The sequence below is a fragment of the Pimephales promelas genome, chromosome 4 (assembly GCF_988280905.1).
Source record: "Pimephales promelas chromosome 4, fPimPro1.hap1.1, whole genome shotgun sequence".
Classification (NCBI taxonomy): domain Eukaryota; kingdom Metazoa; phylum Chordata; class Actinopteri; order Cypriniformes; family Leuciscidae; genus Pimephales; species Pimephales promelas.
In genome coordinates, this window is record NC_142772.1 from 42,224,128 (window position 1) to 42,247,180 (window position 23,053).

Below are 23,053 nucleotides of genomic sequence, written 5' to 3' on the forward strand. Positions count from 1 at the left end.
ATTAACAAATAATGTATCCAGATGTTTTCTGTAGCTTATTTTTTTCATGTTTTTAACATGTTATGGTTTTGGACGCACTATTACTAATACTGCATATGATTCAAGACTAATTCTGATTCAGCCTAAATATTGACATACCATCTGCTTCTGATTAGCATATGTGCATATTCAATCAAAATGTATGCAATGATGTGACTTTTTTTCTTTGTCTTACACCCCTGCTGTTTTCTAGCTGAACGCAAGCCTCCCCTCTTCAACATGAACGCTATGAGTGCCTTATACCACATCGCCCAAAACGACTCTCCTTCCTTACAGTCCAATGAGTGGTGAGTGTCCTTCTACACAATCGCCAAACTGAAGTTGACTCACTCGTGTAGATATATACAGTATGTGTATACACTCCTACTCGTCAAACATACAGTATACACTCTTAACTACGCACTCCTCTCACACTTTAAATGTGTTATGCAATAACCCTGACCCCATCTTCCAGTTCTTCACAATTCCTGATCTTGTGCAATATTGCACAAACAAACTTTCAGTCCCTTCATCTTTCTGACCTGCAGCAAAGCCAAAAGCCTGCTGGTCTTTCAAGCGTTTAGTTGATGGATCTGGAAATTGGAAGGCTGTCTGAATGGACCAAAATATTGTCGAGGGTGTCACAAAGTTAATTTGGTGACCTCTTTATTTGTCATAGTGTTTTCTTATGTGAAGGAGATATGTTCATATTACACATGACATGACAAAACTTGTGGGAATCTTTTCAGTAAGGGAAATATTATTGATGTTATAAAGTCAATATGAAGCCAGAATCAACTTGTTTACTTTCTGAATACATATTTATGGTCTTATTGTGAATGTTTTATCTGTAAAAGGTTTGTCTACATATTTTTTCACCAAAATGCAATAACTTATCCCTGAAATTACTTTTTTGTCACTAGGCATTCTTGTTTCTCTAATCAATTGACTATTTATATGATCCCCATAAATTCTTACAAAAAAAACAAAAAAAACTGTACATCAGTAGGTTTTTCTGAAAGAAAAAATATGTATATATATAAGTTTCATATTTTTGTGTCACCTGTAATATTTTTTGCCCTTAGATGATAGAAAGTTCAAAGGAACAGCATTTATTGGAAATATAAATCTTTTGTAACATTATAAATATCTTTACTTTTACTTTGATCAATTTAATGCACCCTTGCTGAATAAAAGTATGAATCTGAAATGTTCAAATCTAAGACATTTATATACAAAATTATTGAAACTGAAGTAAAATGGATTCAGAATGTTTCATGATGACTGTAAATATTGCTTCAAACATCTCTGTAATTGTTTTGCACATCCAGTACCCTACAAAAGTGTATAATACTGTAACGGTTGCATGTATTTTGTGCAGGTCGGATGCATTCCGGAGTTTCGTTGACTACTGCCTACTCAAAATTCCTCAGGACAGACCCTCCTCAGCAGAGCTCCTGCGGGTGAGTAATCGCACACACACCATGTCCACACACACTCATGCAGGGGAAGTTATCACGTCACTCATAAGCATTGCTCATCTAAGTTCAATCACGATTTCTGAGTGCCCACACTCTACTGTTAATTCACTCCCACTTTTAGTCACGTTTTCAAACACTCTCTGTAAACACACTTGCTACTGTATGTGAAATACTCATGTGATACTAACACACAGATTGTTACTGTACATTTTAGGCTCAGAAATGTAAACTTCTTATGTTGCTTAATCTCATGTGCTGAGAACTTTAACAAACGGCATATGGTCGGGTCTACAGTACAGCTGATTGTGGCAAAGAAATGTTGAATTAGACAGGAAAAGACCATCTGAGATATAAAAGGGTAAACCAGAGTTTTAGTTTTTACATAAATTGCACAATTCATTACATAGTACATTACCATTCAAACGTTTGGGGTTAGTGAGACTTTAAAATGATTTACATTAGGGATTTACATCACAAGAATTTTTTTTTCATATAAGTGCTGTTCTTTCATCAAAAAATCCAGAAGAAAAACGAATATCATTGTTTCCATAAAAATATTAAGCAGCAAACTGTCATACATTGATATTAAGTTTCTCGAGGACCAAATCAGTTCATTATAATGATTTATGAAGGATCATTTGAGATTGAAGACTGAAGAAGTGATGCTGAAAATTCAGCTTTCCCATCCCAGGAATTCATTGTATTTAATATATGTTAAAATACAAAGCAATATTGTAATATTTCACGATAGAGCCCGACCGATAAAAGATTTTGAAGGCCGATACCGATACAAATATTTGTTGGTTTTAAAATCCGATATTCCGATATATCGGCCGATATTTTTATTATTATTTTTTATTTCAGAAATGTGCAACAAAACATTAAGAGATTTCCCTATCATTAGTTATTTGTAGTTATGTATGAGTATTAACTAAAATAATATGATAATGCATTTTAAAAAGAAACTTGTTTCTTTTATTGTCCCAACAGAACAGACTGATGATAGTGGCATTAGCTAGCTTTGTGGTTGGCTAGCTATGATGAGCCATAATTTAGCAATGGATAAAATCATACTGCAAATTGTAAAACATACATTTTCAATATAAAAGGCCAAGGAGTGCGCTATTAAATAAATACTTCAGTCACATTGTCCAAATTTAAAAGGACAGTCAGTCAACTACACTGTAACAACGTAACGTAACTATTACTAGCTAATTCCGCTTCACTCTCGGCTTATTTAACAGCAGCAAAACTGGACATGATAGTCACAAATTTTGTCATACTTATTTGAGTTAAGAGAACTGATGGGGATGTTCTTTTAATTGTTATTCAAGCAATGTATGTCTCGTGACCAACTCAACGAGTGTTGCCAACAGGGACGGTGTAGAGCGCCCTCTGGTGGACAAACTATACAACTCCAACACTCATGACATGGTTCAAGCGTGTTTCGTCCGTTTTTCTTTTTGAAATATTCATTTATCGGCCATTATAACTGCCGATACCGATAGTTTGGAAAATGCATAATATCGGCCTGCCGATATATCGGTCTGGCTCTATTTCAGAATTTAACGTTTTAGTGTATTTTTTTATCAGATATTTGCAGCCTCAGTGAGCATAAGAGACTTCTTTCAAAAACTTGTGAACTTATCTTCATTTAAAACTTATGATGTACATGTTACATTCTCAGCATTTCTATCATCTGACGTTATGATGTATTTGTGGCACATTTGAAGGAAACTCTGATGTCCCTTTACAGAGTTTCCGCCCTAGTAACATCCATAAACCCCATCATGTGTCAATCGTAAAAACGTCTTCACATTTTCAAAGAGATAAAGAGGCTCTTGCAGTTGGGGAGTGCACTTCCTCTTCGCCATATCTGTCGGTACTTCCTGTTCTCATGACAGTGGGTTCCTTACTCATCCGTCCCTGCTGACTCACACACATAAACACGTTTTCACATGCACAGCTCAACCCACAGAACGTCATTTTGCCGTTTTTTCCATTTGCTCACTTCCTGTGCCAGCTACATCCTTGGAGGGTTAATAAAAGCAAGAGGATTTTTTGATTGTGTGTGTCTTACTCAACTAATATAACCATGACTTTCTCTCAACCGAATCACTGGAGCTGTAGGTGGACATATTGCTGCGTGGTGACTAATGTTTGTGATATCATGCTGTGGTGGGAGGCTTATGGATTTATATCATCACCAAAATAAATGTGTGGTAGAATATAGCACTACAGTTGGGATATGGGTGATTGTTGGCTCTGGGTTAGCTCTGGATACTGGATCATTAAGGGATTGTGTTGCCGAAGTGATTCATTTGTTTGTTTGTTTGCGCGTTGTATGGGTCTGTTTATGTGGGTGTATGTTACAGGTTATGGTTGATCTTGTTAGTGGACACAGGTAATCCTATTTAGCACTGAGAGCCTAGCGGCATGCTAGGCACGCACTTCAGGCACAAGCTCACAGGGGTGGGCGGCCCAAGGTGGCATGGGATACCGGGGTCTCTTCTGTGACCTAGGTTGGCACTGGGAAAAAATTAATTTCGACCCAGTTTTGGTGTCCCATTCCTCACTAATACCTCAAGCCTGGCTTTTCAAGCTCCTTAAGACCAAAAGAAGTCATTAATCTTAGTCTAGCATTAATTTATTCTATTCGCACCATTTTCCGCTTACCAACTGCTGTCTTAATCTCACATGGGGTCTAAATCCACCTAAATTCTTGACCTACAGAGGTCTTGTTGATCAAGAATGAGCAGGGAATGTCACCCGATATCTGACAGTTAGAGCTGGAAGACTTCAGATTATGTAATTTCCTCTAGTTAAAAGGGATAATCCCTTAGATTAGTTTCCTTCCATGCTGGTCAGTCACAGATGTCCGTTTAGAGTGGCGAATGCTGCTTATCCATGTTATCATTGGGAAGCCCGAGCTGTTAGCTGTAACTGTCTTTGCCGGGCTTATCGGTTGAGCCGGTTGCTCTGCGGTGCTTTACCAGCTCACAATACAGACGCGATCTGCTTAAACTAAATGCATTTTCAGCTAAATTTGTAATTCCTTTCCAAATCACGCGCTCTATAGATGTTTATTGAGATTGGTAACATTTGTCAACAGTTATTGAAACCAAGCAAAGGTCGGTTTACGCTTTAGATCATTTTTATGTTTATGTCAAATGAAAACTTTTTTTAATGTTTTTAATAGAAGTCTACTCACCAAGGCTGCATTTATCGGATGGAACAGTAGTATTGTAAAAATATGATTACAATTTAAAATAACTTTAATTTTTAAAACATTTCTTGTGATTTTAAAAAGCTGAATTTTCAGCATACATTATTCCGGTCTTCAGTGTCACACCGTCCTTCAGAAATCATTGTAATATGCTGATTTAGCGCTCAAAAAAAAAATTTAAAAAAAATCTGATCATCAATGTTGAAAACAGTTGTACTGCCTTATTTTTTTGTGAAAAGTGATAAATATATATATTTTATATTTATTTAAAACTGATAACATTTAAATGAAGAGAATTTATTTAAAATAGAAATATTTTCTAAAATTATAAACATCTTTACGGTGACTTTTGATCAATTTAATTCATCCTTGCTGATTAATTTCTTATTTTTTAATTTTAAAGTATTAATTTAAGTCCCCCTGTAGTCAATCATTTTAGCCCTTAAAACTAATCTTTGATCACCAAAATGACATATTTAAATGAAGAAAATTTTCTTCATGCCTTAAATTAGCTATAATATGTAATGTCATTTAGACCCCATCCAATACTGCATTTTTGTTTAAAAAACGGAGACCTTTTGTTACGTTTGCACCTCCCGTCCAGACTAAAATGGAAAAAACGAAGACCTAAAATGAAGAAGTTTAGAAACGCTGCAGCTCCGTTTTGAGTTTTGAATCTCCGGAGGGCGTTTTAATAAAGACGGGACAAAACGGAGGAGTTTAGAAACCATGACGCAAGACTCGCGCTCGGCTCTATGATTGGGTGTCATCAGTCATGACGTGTCCTTCCCTAATTCGTCAGCCACCCATCAGATGACCCGTCCCCGTTTCTTCTTCATCAAATCTGACGAATAGTCAATCCGTTTCCTGTTTACACCGGCACACGCATGCCCAGTGTTGGTGAATGGTCACGTGATCCGCATTTTCAGTAGTTTTAATGTGGTAATCAATTCTAACACGCAAATAAAACACTGTTGTGGACTGAGTTCGGATTCGTTTTAATTTAAACGAAAACGCAGTATTGTGGACAGGGCCTTAGTATACGCAGTTTTATAAAAATGCGTATTAGCCACATTTTGTTAGCTTGTTGACGTCAGAAACAGGTGATTTCAAACCGTGATTTTGAGATCACTGCAGTTTTAAGGAGAAAATACACAGCAATGGTGTTGACTCATAAGTCAATGCAAATTCATAATTTGCACATGGTTTGTCAAGCATTTTAAAAACACCATATACATATAAACGGCATTTAAAAGCTTGATTTTCACCACAGGGGGACTTAAGTCTTATTGACCATAATCTTGAATGGTAGTATATAAGAACAGTTTATGCTTTAAAGTAAATGACATGCTGTCAGATGAAGAGTAACTTTCATTAACGTCAATAAACCAATGTTGGTTCCACTTCAAAGGCCCTGTTTGCACCTGGTGTTAAGGTTGATCTTATCACAATAGACTGTTTTAAATACAGGTGTACGCAGGGTCTAAAACGTTTTGAGCTTGTTCCCTTTCGGGCACTTCCAAAGGTAGTCAAACGCATTAGACCGGACTGCTTTCCTAGTGCAAGCGCTCATGTGGTCGAAAGCGTTCGAACAGCCCCAAAAGACCTACTGACAATGCGTGCGTAAACATTATGGGAAGCACTCTTGCCAGATGGTATTTTAACTTTGTCAGCTTGAGACCCAAGTTTGGTTTGAAGACAAAAACATACCAAGCACAAAGTTCTCCATTCCTGATTTCTAACTCGCACTCTCTTGTCTTGTCATGTCATAGTTTTGTTTCTATCAAAGCAGAAAGAGCAGAGTGTTTCCTTCTGTAAATTTTTGTGAGCTTATTTTGTCCATTAGATCGAAAAATCTGAAAAAGGCCATACATTTACCCTCCCATAGACCCTTCCCTTGAAGGAATCAGGACAGAAGTGGTTGAAAATGGTAATCCGACCGACCAAAACGCATCTTTAATACCAGATGTAAACAAGGCCAAAACGTGCTAGAGCAGTCGACATGTCGTCTAATGGCCAAGAAATCTGGATTCTAACCGATTTCTTCCAAATAAATAAATAAATGACTCCAGTTGGGTAATGGAAAGAACTCCAACATGACCAATTAACTTTCAAAGAGTTTTGGTTTGTGGTTTACAGAGCACAGTTTTGTGGGACCAGTTAACATGCGCACATGCAGCTGCATGAACTTGAGTCTGCGCTCTTTTTATTATCATTGAGGAGGTGAGATCAAGTCCTCATTTAGCCAGCCATGTCAAAACCCCATCTCCATATGCCATATGTCCACTCAGGGCCACATTACACATGAGCACCCTCTAGTGAGCAAAGGACAAACCTGAAATGACGTAATTCAGAGCACAAGTGGAGTAATCCGACACGCTGAGAGGATTGAGACTGGGTTTATTTCATGGCAGTTGAATTGCATCATGCTTAACCCCCAAATTTATGAAATGAATGTCGTTCATGTGGTTTTCAGGTGAAAGTGGGGGCAAATAAAAACATATTTTCCTCTGTGATAAACTCGTCATAAATGTAATAAAATTGATTGATCAGAATGTTTACACACAGAAGCTGTTTGTACATTTCATCACCACTTATTGCTCATTTTACTTGGCTAAAATTCCCAAAACAGAGTTGTTAATTTCACAAATCTCCTCTCTGTCCGCCTTTGTCCGTCCCAGCATGATTTCGTGAGGAGAGATCGTCCTCCACAGGTCCTCATCGATCTGATCCAGAGGACGAAGGATGCGGTCAGAGAACTGGACAACCTGCAGTACCGTAAAATGAAAAAAATCCTCTACCAAGAGAAACACAACGGCCCAATGGGGGAGTCTCAGGAAGAGGAGGAGGTGGGTACAGGAAAGGTCCCCATGAGTGTCATATACGCACATGTCGGATTCATACTTGCCACTGCAGGTTTCATTTTGTTTACACAATATTTAAATATATACTTTACAGGTTTGCCATCCATGCTTTGATTTCAACATCAGTTTTGAGTCGATCAAGCATTTATTTTTATAAAAACGGATTGATTGGTATCGGCTGTACTAAGCAGGATCCTTTATTTTTACGTCATCTGACACGGCTCAATAATCAATATTCAATGACTTATAGGATTAGGGGCACAACACACTTGAACGAGACATCCCTAGTTTTGAGTTATTTGTGAATACACTTGGATTTAGAATCAGTCTGTCAATTTTAATGTATGTTTTGAGGGAATATTGTAATACAACTACACTTAAGGGATAATTATTATAAATATTTAACTTAAAAGTACACTGTATCTTTTACAGTACTAAAGGTATATGATACTATATGCTATACCCAACTATACACTAAATAGAATTACAAATATACTAAAAGTATATTATACTGCTGGAACTACTCTATCATGCACAATTTTGGGGTCTGTGAATTTAAAAAAAAAAAAATGAATATCCTTTTATTTAACAAAGATACATTAACTGGAGTATAGGCTGCTGTAAATGACACGAAATGTTAAATATTCAAATATAAAACATTTTTTAATTGTAATAATGCAGTATTACTATTTTATTGTGTTTTTGATCAAATTATTGCAGAATTTATAAGCATATATGAGACTTTTGCTTTTGATAGTTTTTTGAATACTATATTGACATAAACTTAATGTATCACTTTTTATTTTAACTGAGCTATATACTTTATTGAATAATTTAATACAGACTATACTGAATTACACCAAAAATGTATGAAACTGTATATATTTTTTAACTACATTGAAGGTAAATAGAAGATTATATTGCACAATATTGAATTATTAGTCAGAAAGGCTTTCAGTGTAGTGTGGATGTTGTGTAAATTGCTCTCATTAATGTAAATAAATCTTGTTCTTCAGAAAGTTTGGTGATCTGTTTCTCTGTGTGCATTTCTCTGTCCCCTGCGCAGGATGGAGAGCAGGCGAGCTGTAAGATGAACAGTTTGGGCAGTAATCACTCCATCCCCAGCACGTCCGTGAGCACGGGCAGTCGGAGCAGCAGTGTTAACAGCCTGCAGGAGGTGCCCGACGACTCCTGCTCCGAGCTGCACCACGACTACGACAGCACCCTCGAGTCTTCCATGCACCACAAAAAGGTTCAGGACGCACACAGACATCTCCACAAGATTTACAATGCACTGCTGTTCTTTTTTAAATGCTTACCCTACTTTGATGAAAATTGAACATATGTCTTCCAGTAGATTCCTGGAAATCATTTCAGTTGAGCTTTTTTTAGAAGACCGGCTTGTTACAAGTTTAATGGTTTGAACATAGTCTTTCTGTGCGCAGAGAGGGTATACTTTAATGTGCTTTTCAAACAAATAGTTCAAAGATGCTCCCCTCATCCAAATATGCATAAAAAAAATATTTTACTGTAAATATATAATTATAGTGATGTTTCTTTAAAAAAAATTTTTTTAGTAATAATAATAATGATTATAAATATAGCAATATTTATAAAGTATATTATTTTATTATTATTTTCTGCAATAATATTTTTTTAGTAATTCCTTTTTGTAATTTTATGTATTAATAATTATTATTCTCATTATGGTTATTATTTTATAGTTGTGCTGTAAAGTATTTTATTGTATTGTTTTTCTTACATTATTTTACAGGGAAACATTACAATAGTATTATTTATTTTAATATTTTTATTTAGCATCAATAACAACAATAATTGATATTGTGGTGTTAATTTATAGTGAAATATTACAATTGCATTATTTATTTTTTATATTTGTTTTTAGCATCAATAACTACTACTACTATTAATAATAAAAAAATATTATTTTATTTTTATTATTATTGATGTTACTTTACAGTAGTACAATATTAAAAAAAAATATCCTAAACTTATTTTTTTACAGTGGAATATTACAATATTATTATTTATCTTTATTTAGTATTAAAAATAATACTTATTATTGTTGTTATACATATACTGTTTGTTTTTGGGAAAAGATTGTACGGCCCTAGTTTATACCATGTGCCTATTTAAATACCGCACTGCATCGATTACATGCGCTGTACATTCTTTGCAAGTATGTGATTTGGGAAGTTAACAAACACATGCAAGCATGATTGACACTTCCTGTCCTCAGGGAAATTACATCAGCATGCAGCAGAAATATGAATCGACTTTATGGGAACTGAACAGCCCTTACCCCAAGTTGTTCTTCATTTTATTCATTGAGAGAAGATAAACCCCTCAGAAATATGAGCGCTTCAGGTAGACAAACCTCGTGGGTCGATAAACAAAGATATTTCAAGATAGTGAGTGTGTTAGTATTGAACAGTCTCATGTTGAAACATCTACAGCAACAGGAAACATAAAGCTGCTTCGGATGTTGTAAGGAAAATGTATTGCTCTAATGAACTGCAAGTCACTTCGGATTGCATCTGCCAAAAGCATAAATGTAAATTCTGTGACGCAGTTAAACAAACTTGCTGTTAAAACAAAAGATCTCATTAACTCCTCAAGAGATTATTATGTTGTGACACCAAAATCCTTGACTGATTTTATTTGTGTGTGTGTGTGTCTGTGTATTTCCCCTCAGGATCATCAGTATATCCGCGATGACCTTCCTCATCGGGACCACCGGTCGGACCTGCGACCGTCCTCTTCGGAAAGAGCTCAGGCTCACAACTATAAAAACCGCGAACGCTTCGCCACCATCAAGTCAGCATCACTGGTGAGGAAAAAGAATGACATCATCCTCTCATCCCCCCTCCTCTCTTTCGTTCTTTTCTTTCTTCTTTGGCTTTAATACACTCTGCGGTCATTTCTCTCTCTCTCTCTCTCTCTCAGTGGTCTTTGCCTCGTTCTCTTTCTGTTTAACCCTCTTTATTCGAGAGGAAGAAATAAAGGGTCCTACTTTTCTCTCTCACTCTCATGTCTGTTGTCAAGGCAACATGATTCAGTCAATAGCCAGCTGCACTCCTCGCACGAGTCATTGGTGTTGTTGTCTACTATTAGTTAATACAGTGTGATCCAACACAAAAGGATATTCTTCGTTTCGTGGGATTTTGGGGAAATCTTTTTTTTTTTTTATGAAAACAGAAGGTCAATGTCAAACTTGAACGATACCAATACAGAATGCGTGCAATTAAGCAGAAAAAATAATCTATTGTGATACAACCACTTCCACCCTAATTGATGAATATATGGAGATCTCTGGCAGGCAGTGTAGTCGATCGCAGTGTGCTTGGTTGAAATGATGATGTCACCTGTTTTGGCCCCATTTTGCTGGAACGTGAGCACCCTCTAGGGGCAGACAACCACAGTGGACTTTGTCTGATACTACAGACACTCATCTATCATTTCAGATGATCACAAAGGAGTTTGGCTTTAGTGGGTTTATGGGCATGGCGCACCTTCCGAAATCTTTTTTGTTTTGTTTTTTTCATCGACTTGGTGGAAACGACTGTGCACTTTTTATATATTGATTTGGGTTTACATTTTGTGTGGAATGAGACAAGGATCTGGGCTATGCAGGGAAAGAGACTCTCTTTGTGTTTCATATGAAAAGGCGTAGAGGAGGGGTGAGGTTTGAAAGTGAGGGAAAAAAGGAGGGAAGACTAGAACGGACGACATATTGTATAGGCAAAACTATATAGGGATGAAAAAGGGAATGTGAGAATACCTTAGATGGATTATAACAGCCAGGTTGTAAATCGAAACAGAGTATATCCAGTTGATGTCATACTAACATGTCACATTTTTGTTTAGTTTTCTGACCGTTTTTAAGTTAGTCGTCTCCTGCTTGCAGTTTGGAGTTACATTTAAATCTTCATTTTTTTCCAAAACATAGTGAACTGCCATGCTGTCACCTTTTAGAGCTGAATCATAACCGTGTTGGAACCTCATAAGTGCCTTTCGATAAGAATCATATTTCTGCAGTAGGAAAGATCGTAATTCAAAAAGTTGTATAGCCATACTTTGTGTGTTCTTTCACCTTTATGCTTCTGGTTACCAATAAGAATGTAATGCTCGCAGATATTTTAACAGTGATAAAACCACCTTTTCCCCCCTAAAATCAGCACAAAATTCAAACTCTGCAGATTCAGTGTGGGTCTACCTATAAGTGATTGATATACAGGGGTTGGACAATGAAACTGAAACACTGGCCAATGTTGGAGGTTTCAAATCTATATGCCTGGCGGCCAATCTTCAGAGTGAAGCACGGGTGGATCAGTGATGGTTTGAGCTCCAATATCATGACAATCCTGATTGTATTTGATGGACACGACACTGCCGAGGACTACCAAACCCTTCTGGAGGATCATGAGAACCTGATGCTCAAACCGTGTATCAGCATGATCATGCACCAACACACACAGCAAGACTTGTGACAGAAGGGTTTGATGAAGATGAAAGTGACGTTGAACATCTCCCATGGTCTGACAGTCACCAGATCTGAATATTATTGAGGTGTTTTGGAGGAGCGAGTCCACCAGCATCATATAGTGACCTGGACACTGTTCTAGAACGGCTCATAATCCCTCTGGTCACTGTGAAGGACTTCTATCTGTCAATTGGTGCTGTATTTGGATGCAAAATGAGGCCCTCACCATTCTAACAAATTATTGTAGTAAAGCCAGGTGTTTCAGTTTTTTTGTCCAACCCCTGTACATGGGTAGCAATTCCTCAAGTCTCTAGTGTTCACATGAGGAGAGCAATTTGTTTGGTCCAAATATCTTTCTTCATGTGAATGAAATCTATTGATTATTGAAATATAGTTTGATAGGAGTTCACTTTAAAGGAGTAGTTCACTTTTTAAAAAAAAATTTTGCTGATAATTTACTCACCCCCATGTCATCCAAGATGTCCACGTCTTTCTTTCTTCAGTCAAAAAGAAATTAAGGTGTTTGATGAAAACTTTCCAGGATTTTCTCCATATAATGGACTTCAATGGGAACCAAAACGGTTCAAGGTCCAAAAGACCGTTTCAGTGCAGCTTCAAAGGGCTTTAAACGACACCAGATGATGAATAAGGGTCTTATCTAGCCGAAACGATCGGTCATTTAAAAAATAAATAAAAAAGTTTTAGTTTTATAAGCACAAATGCTCGACTTGCACTGTTCTGTGATGCGCGTTTGTGACTCTCCTGTTCAAACTTGTTCATCAAAATGAACAAAATCTTTTTCCGAGTCATGACTCGAAGGGTCCTAGATAAGACATTTATTCATTGTCTGGTGCCGTTTAAAGCCCTTTGAAGATGCACTGAAACTCTCATTTGGACCTTGAACCATTTGGTTCCCATTAAAGTCCATTATATGGAGAAAATCCTGGAATGTTTTCATCAAAAACCTTAATTTCTTTTCGAATGAAGAAAGAAAGACGTAGACATCTTGGATGACATGGGGGTGAGTAAATTATCAGGAAAAGTTTTTTTAAAAGTGAACTCCTTTAAGTCACCATGAATTTTAAATTTTTTTACAGGATGTTGCAGTGTGTATTATAACTGAATTATCCGTGGATATCATTATTATTATTATTTAAATGCCCTCATAATCTTTAATTAGAAAAATCGTTAGCCTCCCCTCCCCCTCAAAACGGCATCTGTTCTCTTCATGACTTGTGTCTCACATTGGGGAGACTAAATATCCTCCAAAACTGACTGCAATCTGGCAGACCTACATATAGTTACTTCCTAAGATCCAATCAATTCCTGAAGGACCCAGTCCCGCCCATTTTTCCTCATTCCAAAAGTCGCTTCACTCGTATATACATCACAATAGAAAAAAAAAGAAAAGACTTCTGTTTCATGCCGACTTTAACTCATCTTCAATTGGAGATATGTTTCAGTTTCACTAAGCTTGTCGCAATGCATTCTCAGCATTTTCTGTGAGAGATGCATCCGATTCTAAGATACCATATTTTGGCCACAAGCTACTTTTAGCATCAGGAGCGGCATTTATCTTGGTTGAAACGGAGCATTAAATTCCCTGTTCTGGCAACACATTAATTCCATTAGTGTCTGCTCCACATAAACATGAATTTAGCTTTAATCGGAGATGGTCAGAAGTTGAATTTGAATCTAGTTGGGATGCCCATCTGTGTTACCTTTAACCTGAAAGTGTTTCTTTCATTATTTTCCACTCTTTTTTTTTGTGAGCAGGCCCAGGGCTTAGTGCTATCACATGCCCCTTTGCGGCTGATAGGGGCATTTGGGCAGAAAGCGATTGGATTGGTGACTGCGGTTACAGTGGGGCTACTGATTCAGGGTGATTAGGAAATTTCCCCCTTCAACAGGCATCTCATGTGACTGGCCTACTAAACGCCGCTTAGCCCGCGCGCGGGGCCAGGCCTCTCTGAGAACCTCTTTCATTCATGGCGCACCTGCGAGGAGAGAGGAGAAGCAGTGTTCGCCCTCGCTCTTTATCTCCGTCCCTCTCTTGCTCTCTCGCTCTCTCTCGGTGGGTTTTGAGCGAGTGCTTTTGGGGGATGTAGTGCAGGCGTCTCTCAATGTTCTCACGGGTGGTTTACTTCGCCAACATGTTTGGCATGAGGAGTTCAGGTGGGAGTTACGAGAAACTCAACGAACAGTTTGATCTGGACACGCCCTTCTTCCAGGTTTGTCTTCCACGGGTTTGCAAAGTCAAGGGAAGGGTGGTGGTTTTCTGTTTTCATTTCTATTTTTTAGTTGCATCAGTGACATTCTAGATGTAGGCAAAGGCAATGTTGAGATGGGTAATATTCACATTTGCAGCCTCTTTGTCACAATCAGATATTGATTGGAATCATTTTGATGGACTGAATTGTCATTTTTCCATCATGTTCTATTTGAATTTGTCAGTATAATCATACAGTACTTGTGATTTTAACGTGTCTTCGATATCTAGTGCGGTTGTTGCTTTTTATTCTGCTGTCATGATGTGAAAAGACGACACTGTGGTGATGATGATCTGGTCACCCAATTTAACGCATCTAATTAATTATTCCGCTGGACTGCACTGGGAATCTCTCATTTCTCTTCCTAGATCCTTACATTTTCCTGTCTGTTTTCATGGGGATGCTTTAAAAACAACCCAACAGTTAAAAGGTGCCAATAGGGATTAAAAGTGAAGAAAAGAGGATATACTGTAGTTGAAGTAAATGCTTTCTATTTTGAATGATCTGACCAGTGTTGTAGTCGAGACCACCTGACTCGAGTCCGAGTCGAGACCGAGACCAGAGAGAGTCGAGTCCGAGTCAAGACCGAGACCAGTGAGGGTTGATTACCTAATTTACTTTTATTTACTTAGAAAAATCCTTTTTTTATATACTGAATTTACTTAGAGTTTAAAAAATATGATCAGTTTAGGGTAAAAAGGCCACATAGTAGGTGGTGTTAAAAGTAATTTTATTACAATTTGTCATGCGCAGTTGCGCACTAGAAAATCACCAATCACTGGGCGTGTCAATCAATTTAAAGAAATATTTTATTAACATACATTAATAATCATGAAAAATATTTTGAATTGAACTCGAGTGGACTCGGGAATAAGTCCGAGTCCTAAAAAAAAAAAAAATGTTCGAGTACGAGTCAATTCCGAGTCCAAATGCACACGAGTCCATGACAAGACCAAGACCATTAAAATATGGTCTCGAGACCGAGTCCGAGACGAGTCCGAGTCTCGAGTACTATAATGTCTTTAAAATTTGGTCAAACTTTTGGTCACCATTATCCAATTGCGAGTCTTCCCAAGATCTGTGGGTTGCTTTTACCCTTTGCTACACTGAAAAATGTCACTGCAATCATCTCAAAAGTTACCCATCACCCTCTGACGAGTTCTTTTCCATCTAGGTAACGCGTCAGATACACGAACATGAGCAGGAAAATGAGCTGCGGGAGCAGATGTCGGGGTACAAACGCATGCGACGGCAACACCAGAAGCAACTGATCGCTCTGGAGAACAAGCTGAAGGCAGAGATGGACGAGCACAGACTGAAGCTCCAGAAAGAACTGGAAACCCACGCCAACAATGCCTTCATTGAGCTGGAGAAACTCGCCAAGAAGCACGCCATCCAAACGGACAAAGAAGTGGGTGATTTTTCTTTTATCCTTCTGTTGAGACCCTATTGTTTATAGTTTCTAGCCAATCAACTATTGGTCAATTGACATGATGTTGATTGCAAGTAGTGATTGACCAATGTGTCAATCCATCTTAGCAATAAATTCTATGTTATAAAATCCCTGTACACAGAAATGAGTTCAAAAGTTCACCCAGGTCACTTGGAAAAAAAAGACCCTAGCTTATTTTATGCTTTTCCATATTGCTTGTTAAACATGTAAATAGCTACGGGATGAAAGCTAATTATTCATGCAACATATGTTGATTAGTATGTTAATGAAGCCTGAGAGAAAATAGGACTGTGTGGATCTTTTCAGTTAGTTTTCTTCAGGAGTTGTTTTAAAATGAGAGAATAAAAAATCTGATGTTGATATTTATCATTCCTCAGATGAAAACACTGGCAGCTGATGAGAAGAAGTTCCAGCAGCAAATCATGGCCCAACAGAAGAAAGAGCTCACCACCTTCCTTGATAATCAGAAGAAACAGTACAAGCTGTGCAAGGAGAAGATCAAAGAGGTTCATGTCTAGATTGTCAAAGTTAACACAAAACTAAAAATGACCCTATTTACAACAACAGGTTTCTTAAAGGGATAGTTCACTTTGAAATTAATTTTTGGTATGTTTTAGTTTACCTCAATGGCATCCAAGATGTAGGTGTCTTTGTTTCCGCAGTAGTTTCAATTTTGATATTTTTAGGTCTAACCGTTCTTGTCTGTCAGTCATATAATGGAGGTCTATGGTCACCACCTCAAAGAGCATGCACAGAGAAGTCCGAATTAAACATGATTTAATGACTCGTAAATGTAAGTACACATTGATGGCCTAAGACACGAAACGAGCGGTTTGTTTGAGAAAACTAACAGTATTTATATCATTTTTACCTCTTGTAACCTCAGCCACGTCAAAGTACTCTGAGGGCGTGGGCGCTTTGATCTGTGTAAGCACCGAAAGTGATCTCTCACGCGTGTACGTCACTCATTGTTTACACAGATTTCGGAAGTGTTACCTTTCACTGTGAAGATCTAAACATATTTAGACATCTAAACGATTTCGATATATCATCAGACAATGTTGAATTCTTTTCGCAACTGCGCAAGAGATCACTTCCGGCGCTTTCTGCTTGCGCAGAACGAAGCGCCCAAGCCCTCAGATCACTTGGACGTGGCTGTGGTTACAAGAGGTAAAACGATGTAAATACTGTTAGTTTTCTCACACAAACCGCTCGTTTCGTGTCTTAGGCCATCAATGTGTACTTACATTTCCGAGTCATTAAATCATGTTTAATTTGGACTTCTCTGTGCATGCTCTTTGAGGTGGTGACCATAGACCTCCATTATATGACTGACAGACAAGAACAGTTTGACCTAAAAATATCAAAATTGAAAATACTGTGGAAACAAAGACACCTACATCTTGGATGCCCTTGAGGTAAGCTAAAACATATCAAAAAAATAATTTCAAAGTGAACTATCCCTTTAATGTTATTCCAAAAAAAATATATATATATATTATCATGTAAACTCAAAAACGACTTTTCTGTTCGACTTACCAAGTCCTCTAATTTTGTTTTCCGGTCAATTTTCTAAATGTATAAAAACATTTAATTTCTCATATTTCTGAATATCATGTTTCACATGAAAACGTCACATTACAAAAGTAATGTGTTGCAAGTGTAATTTTACGTCGACTTTAAAAGAGGGTGATCCGGCTATAATGAGAACGTTTAGTCTAAAATTAAATGCTTTTTTGTCTGATGGTCTTTGTGATGTTTTTGTTTTGTTTTGTTTTTTGTTTAGGAAATGAGTGAAGACCACAGCACACCTAAGAAAGAGAAACAGGAGAGGCTGTCCAAACACAAGGAGAACATCCAGCACTCTCAGGCTGAAGAAGAGGCTCAGCTCCTGGGTCAGCAGAGGGCTTTCTATGACAGGAACTGTAGGGCCTTCAAACGCAAGATCATGGTCAAGAGGCACGAGTTTGAGCAAGAGCAGTTACGAGAGGTGGGAATGAAAAGTCCGAAAAAGACAAATGACTGCCTAGCACTCTATATGTATATACATTTCAAAAGTTTGGGGTCAGGATGTTCTTTTTTTTAAAATGCAGAAATGAATATAATGAAGACTAGAGTAATGATGCTGAATATTCAGCTTTGCATCACAGGAATAAATTGCATTTCAAAAATAAAATAGAAAAAAAAAATTTGAAAACTGTTTTTGAATTGTAATAATATTCTACAATATTATCTTCTTTCAGAAATCATAAAAACTTACTGACCCCAATCTTTTGAATGGTATTGTTTATGTATACATGTACATTCTAATGAATCGTATTTGGGGCTTTTCCCAGGGTTAATGCAAAATATGAACCTTTTCTCAGGGTTGATGACTCTTTTCAATTAATCTGATTTGAAAATAAGTAATGCAGCAATGTGCAAATCTTTTAATCTAGCGCTTTAATCAGGAAGAAACCCTCGGAAGTATTCCCGGGTCGAAACCCATTTGTGGTCTAGAACAGCAAACATGTTGACGCTTAATCCATTGGTTTGCAATTTTGGTCCAATTTTAGTACTGGTCTTAAAGCTTCTAATAATTGTCAACCACTTATCAACATCTCCTTATAGTATTATGTTTCATGTATGTGTTCATACCTCATTTTACTCTTGTAACCTTTATAGTTCGTCCCCAGAATGGTTTGTAGAAAAGGTGTTTACCATTACTTTAAGTGTTCTTAGTGATCATATTTATGGTGAAATAATCCAGCACATTTATGTTAAATGAGGTATCTGAGCCATATCTAGGGACTATAATATTATCAGAGGCCTTTATTTAGACTGGCTCTTTTGAGCAATCACATATCAACCACAAAATGCACCTTAGCCAACCTAGCAACTCCCTAGCAACCATCTTATGTATCCACAAAGGGTCATGCTAAAAAGAAACAACACAGAAAACACCACCATTTAATAAAGAGGCACTTTTATTTGACTAACTGCAATTGGATTAGACAAATGCGACATATTGTTTGTTTTATTAATGTACTATTTTCTGTTTTTCTAACTGTCAGGAGTTAAATAAGAAGAAGACCCAGAAAGAAATGGAGCACGCTATGTTGATCAGACAAGACGAGTCGACTCAAGAACTTGAACACAGGCAGCTGAAGACGCTACAGAAACTTCGCATGGATCTGATCCGACTGCAGCACCAAACAGAGCTGGAGAACCAGATCGAATACAACAACCGTAGAGAGAGAGAACTGCACAGGAAACATGTGCTCGAACTACGGCAGCAGCCCAAGAACCTCAAGGTACTACCATCAACTGTGGAATAACATTTCTTATTACTTAGCTATATATAGTTTGAATTTAACCTACAAAATCTATGTAGGTCTCATTGTTTCTCTGACTGTGGTTGCAAGATTAACCTTGATTTATTTTAGAAACTGGGTAGATATTAGGAACATGTGCAGGTCAGTAGACACTAAAATGATGTTTAATATTTAAAATAAACGTTTAAACATTTATTTGCATAGGCACTTAGCACATTTAAATCTAAAACTGCGGTGACACTTTTTAATAAGGTTACATTTGTTAAGTTGAAAAATACTTCGAAAGCATTTAGTTCATGTGAATTTCAACATTTACTAATACATTATTAAAATCAAAAGTTGAATCTGTTAATATTATTTAAGCTACATGAACTAACAATGAAAAGCTGTTTTTGTTAACTTATGTGATTTTTTTTTTTGTTAACTAATTGGTCCTTACTGTGTTAAAAAAAAAAGCTTATTTTTGCTTCATATCATATTAGATGATAGTGAAAAGGCTGTCAGTTTGTGTTTATACAACTCTGAGTTGTGTCTCCTGCAGGCTATGGAGCTCCAGATAAAGAAACAGTTCCAGGATACGTGTAAAGTCCAGACGAAACAGTACAAGGCCTTGCGGCACCATCAGCTAGAGGTGACCCCCAAAAGTGAGCACAAGACAGTCCTGAAAGCCCTGAAGGATGAGCAGACGCGCAAACTGGCCATCCTGGCCGAACAGTACGAGCAGAGCATCAACGAGATGATGGCATCACAGGCAGTGAGTGACGAAATCATTATAATGGTCAAACTGTTGGCCATTTATTCTAGTGTCCATGTGAGATGATAATAAGGCGTAAACAGATTTAAAACAGCGGATAATGATGTAGTGATATTTGTTTTTGCTAAAGTATATAGAGTGCAACAGTCAGGTTCTGGAAGTAAAAACTCCATTCATTTCCTGCATGGGGAAATATATTTTTTAACTAAAATTTTATACGCAGACCTGTTGTGCGCTCTGTGTTAATTGACAGTATATGGTTTTGTCGAAGCTGTCAGTCCACATTTTCTACTTATTTTTTAAAATAATCATGTTTAACAATTGAATTTGTGGTGAAAAACTACATTACCCATTATGCTATACAGAAAATTCCACCAATCATAGTCTCGCTGTGAGCAATCCTCTCAAAATAATATATATATATACACGTATATACACACAATGGGTCTCATTCATGAAATACGAGCAGAACGAATTTGTGTGTAAATCGTGTGTAAAGTGGTTCTGGCGTAAATTTTCGGATTCATTAAAATGTTCATATTTTCCAAATGTTAGTTGGTACGCAAGAAATCTACACCTGCTCCCAGCCACGCGTAAATGGTGCGCTTAACATCCGAACGTTTTGCTCATTAATAAGACTGCATTTTAATACAACAATGGGTACATATTTAAACAGCATTTTGAAAAAATATTTTATATAGTAATTACATAAGGTTTTTCTTTTTTATTATGAGAGCCAGTAATAGCAGATTTGGTGATCGATGGCGGTCCTTCTCCAGTTTGAATACGATTTTTCCAAAGTGAATTAATTCGTTTTTTGCTGTCAAGCTTAATGTAAAACCATTTTCTTCTCACTTCTGGGACTGTTCGATTAACAGATGAAACTCCATTAAGCTGCCAGGCTTCCTTTTTTAGGACCTGATAGGCCACTAGTACGCTTGAAAATAAAATGTGGCGTTTTAAATGAACTTCTGATAACTATACTTCAATTTCTGCATCCGAGAAATCTTTCTTTTTCATTCGCATTCATGTTATTATATGCGTATATATGGATGTCAGTCGGACATAATGGGCGGGATTTATGGTAATTGAGAATGAACGTGCACGCGCATCCCATTTACGACTGGTTTAAATTCATTAACACACACACATTTCACTATCACATCTGACGTTTACGAAGTATTTGTGAATCAGGAGAAAAGTTTTCGGGAAGGTCTCTTTACGCGCAAATCACTCTCATATTTACTCTTATATTTACGAATGTTTCATGAATGAGACCCAATGTATCATTAGTATATATATAAAATATATATGTATTATTATCCAATACTTTTTTTTTGCTTCAAATCAAAGTTTGTAAGGTTGTGATTCACCCGTTTGGTTTGGTTCATGGAAAAATGAATGGGAAAAATACTTCTAGAACCAACGCTGCTGAAATGGGCAGATACTAATGCACTCTATTAATGTATAGATTAAATCTGATTTTGTGTTGTCTTCAAGATGTGTTATTAATAAGCCATTTTGGAAAAGCAAATAGTAAGTAATTGTTTTGTCGATAGATTATGCAGTTTTTAAATGAAATATAAAACAAGGCCTCCCTTCTGTTCGAAATTCCAGTCTCGGCCCATTGCCCGTACAAGAAAGCCATTGATGGTTAACCAAAACTGTGCTGTAGTGTCAGCAAAGCGTCTGAGGCTCACATATGCACGTGTGTGTGTTTTTGTGTAGCTTCGTCTGGATGAGGCTCAGGAGGCCGAGTGCCAGGCACTGAGGCAGCAGCTGCAGCAGGAGATGGAGTTACTCAATGCGTACCAGAGCAAGATCAAGATTCAGACCGAGGCCCAGCACGAGCGCGAGCTGCAGAAACTGGAGCAGAAAGTGTCCCTGCGCCGAGCGCACCTTGAACAGAAGGTCCAGCACTCTTATTATCCTCTTATTTACACACACTGTAATTCAGAGTATTTTATCATCAATAGTGGTGGTCTGCCAATATAGGATTTTCTAGAGGGCAGGGCATTTATTCAGCAGTTTATATATATATATATATATATATATATATATATATATATATATATATAAAACATTTATCATTATTGAGATTTAAAGCGCTTTGAGTGCAGAGAAAAGCTATATATAAATGGAACTTATTATTATTATTAACACTTTTTATTTATTTGTGTTAAAATTGTGCTAACCTTTTGTTATATCTTCATTGCATTGTATACTTAATGCAGTAAATAGGCATATACAGATACAATGCTAAAGTTTGGGATCAATAAAATTTTATTTTGAAATAAATTAATACTTCTAATAAATGTATTTAGCAAGAATGTATTAAATAAATCACAATATATATTTGCAGTTCAAAATAGTTGTGCTATATATATATATATATATATATATACACTCACCGGCCACTTTATTAGGTACACCTGTCCAACTGCGCGTTAACACTTAATTTCTAAGCAGCCAATCACATGGCGGCAACTCAGTGCATTTAGGCATGTAGACATGGTCAAAGAAAATCTCCTGCAGTTCAAACCGAGCATCAGTATGGGGAAGAAAGGTGATTTGAGTGACTTTGAACGTGGCATGATTGTTGGTGCCAGAAGGGCTGGTCTCAGTATTTCAGAAACTGCTAATCTACTGGGATTTTCACACACAACCATCTCTAGGGTTTACAGAGAATGGTCCGAAAAAGAAAAAACATCCAGTGAGCGGCAGTTCTGTGGGCGGAAATGCCTTGTTGATGCCAGAGGTCAGAGGAGAATGGCCAGACTGGTTCGAGCTGATAGAAGGGCAACAGTGACTCAAATAACCACCCGTTACAACCAAGGTGGGCAGAAGAGCATCTCTGAACGCACAGTACGTCGAACTTTGAGGCAGATGGGCTACAGCAGCAGAAGACCACACCGGGTGCCACTCCTTTCAGCTAAGAACAGGAAACTGAGGCTACAATTTGCACAAGCTCATCGAAATTGGACAATAGAAGATTGGAAAAACGTTGCCTGGTCTGATGAGTCTCTATTTCTGCTGCGACATTCGGATGGTAGGGTCAGAATTTGGCGTCTACAACATGAAAGCATGGATCCATCCTGCCTTGTATCAACGGTTCAGGCTGGTGGTGATGGTGTCATGGTGTGGGGAATATTTTCTTGGCACTCTTTGG

At 37.3% G+C, this 23,053-nt stretch overlaps 1 protein-coding gene across 4 annotated transcripts in view; it reads left to right on the forward strand.

Moving 5' to 3' along the window:
- taok3a (TAO kinase 3a) overlaps positions 1-23,053 on the forward strand; it is a 71,931-nt gene that overhangs the window by 46,164 nt on the left and 2,714 nt on the right. For 3 of the 4 annotated variants that reach the window (XM_039658848.2, XM_039658847.2, XM_039658849.2), the window contains exons 9-19: positions 233-326; positions 1,400-1,481; positions 7,407-7,574; positions 8,656-8,841; positions 10,306-10,440; positions 15,538-15,774; positions 16,194-16,322; positions 17,603-17,806; positions 18,870-19,109; positions 19,672-19,884; positions 21,613-21,795. In XM_039658848.2, coding sequence (XP_039514782.1) covers positions 233-326; positions 1,400-1,481; positions 7,407-7,574; positions 8,656-8,841; positions 10,306-10,440; positions 15,538-15,774; positions 16,194-16,322; positions 17,603-17,806; positions 18,870-19,109; positions 19,672-19,884; positions 21,613-21,795 — 1,871 coding nt within the window. Of the gene's footprint in view, positions 1-232; positions 327-1,399; positions 1,482-7,406; positions 7,575-8,655; positions 8,842-10,305; positions 10,441-14,183; positions 14,325-15,537; positions 15,775-16,193; positions 16,323-17,602; positions 17,807-18,869; positions 19,110-19,671; positions 19,885-21,612; positions 21,796-23,053 lie in introns of those variants that run through there. The other variant, XM_089130538.1, reaches the window with a different exon arrangement.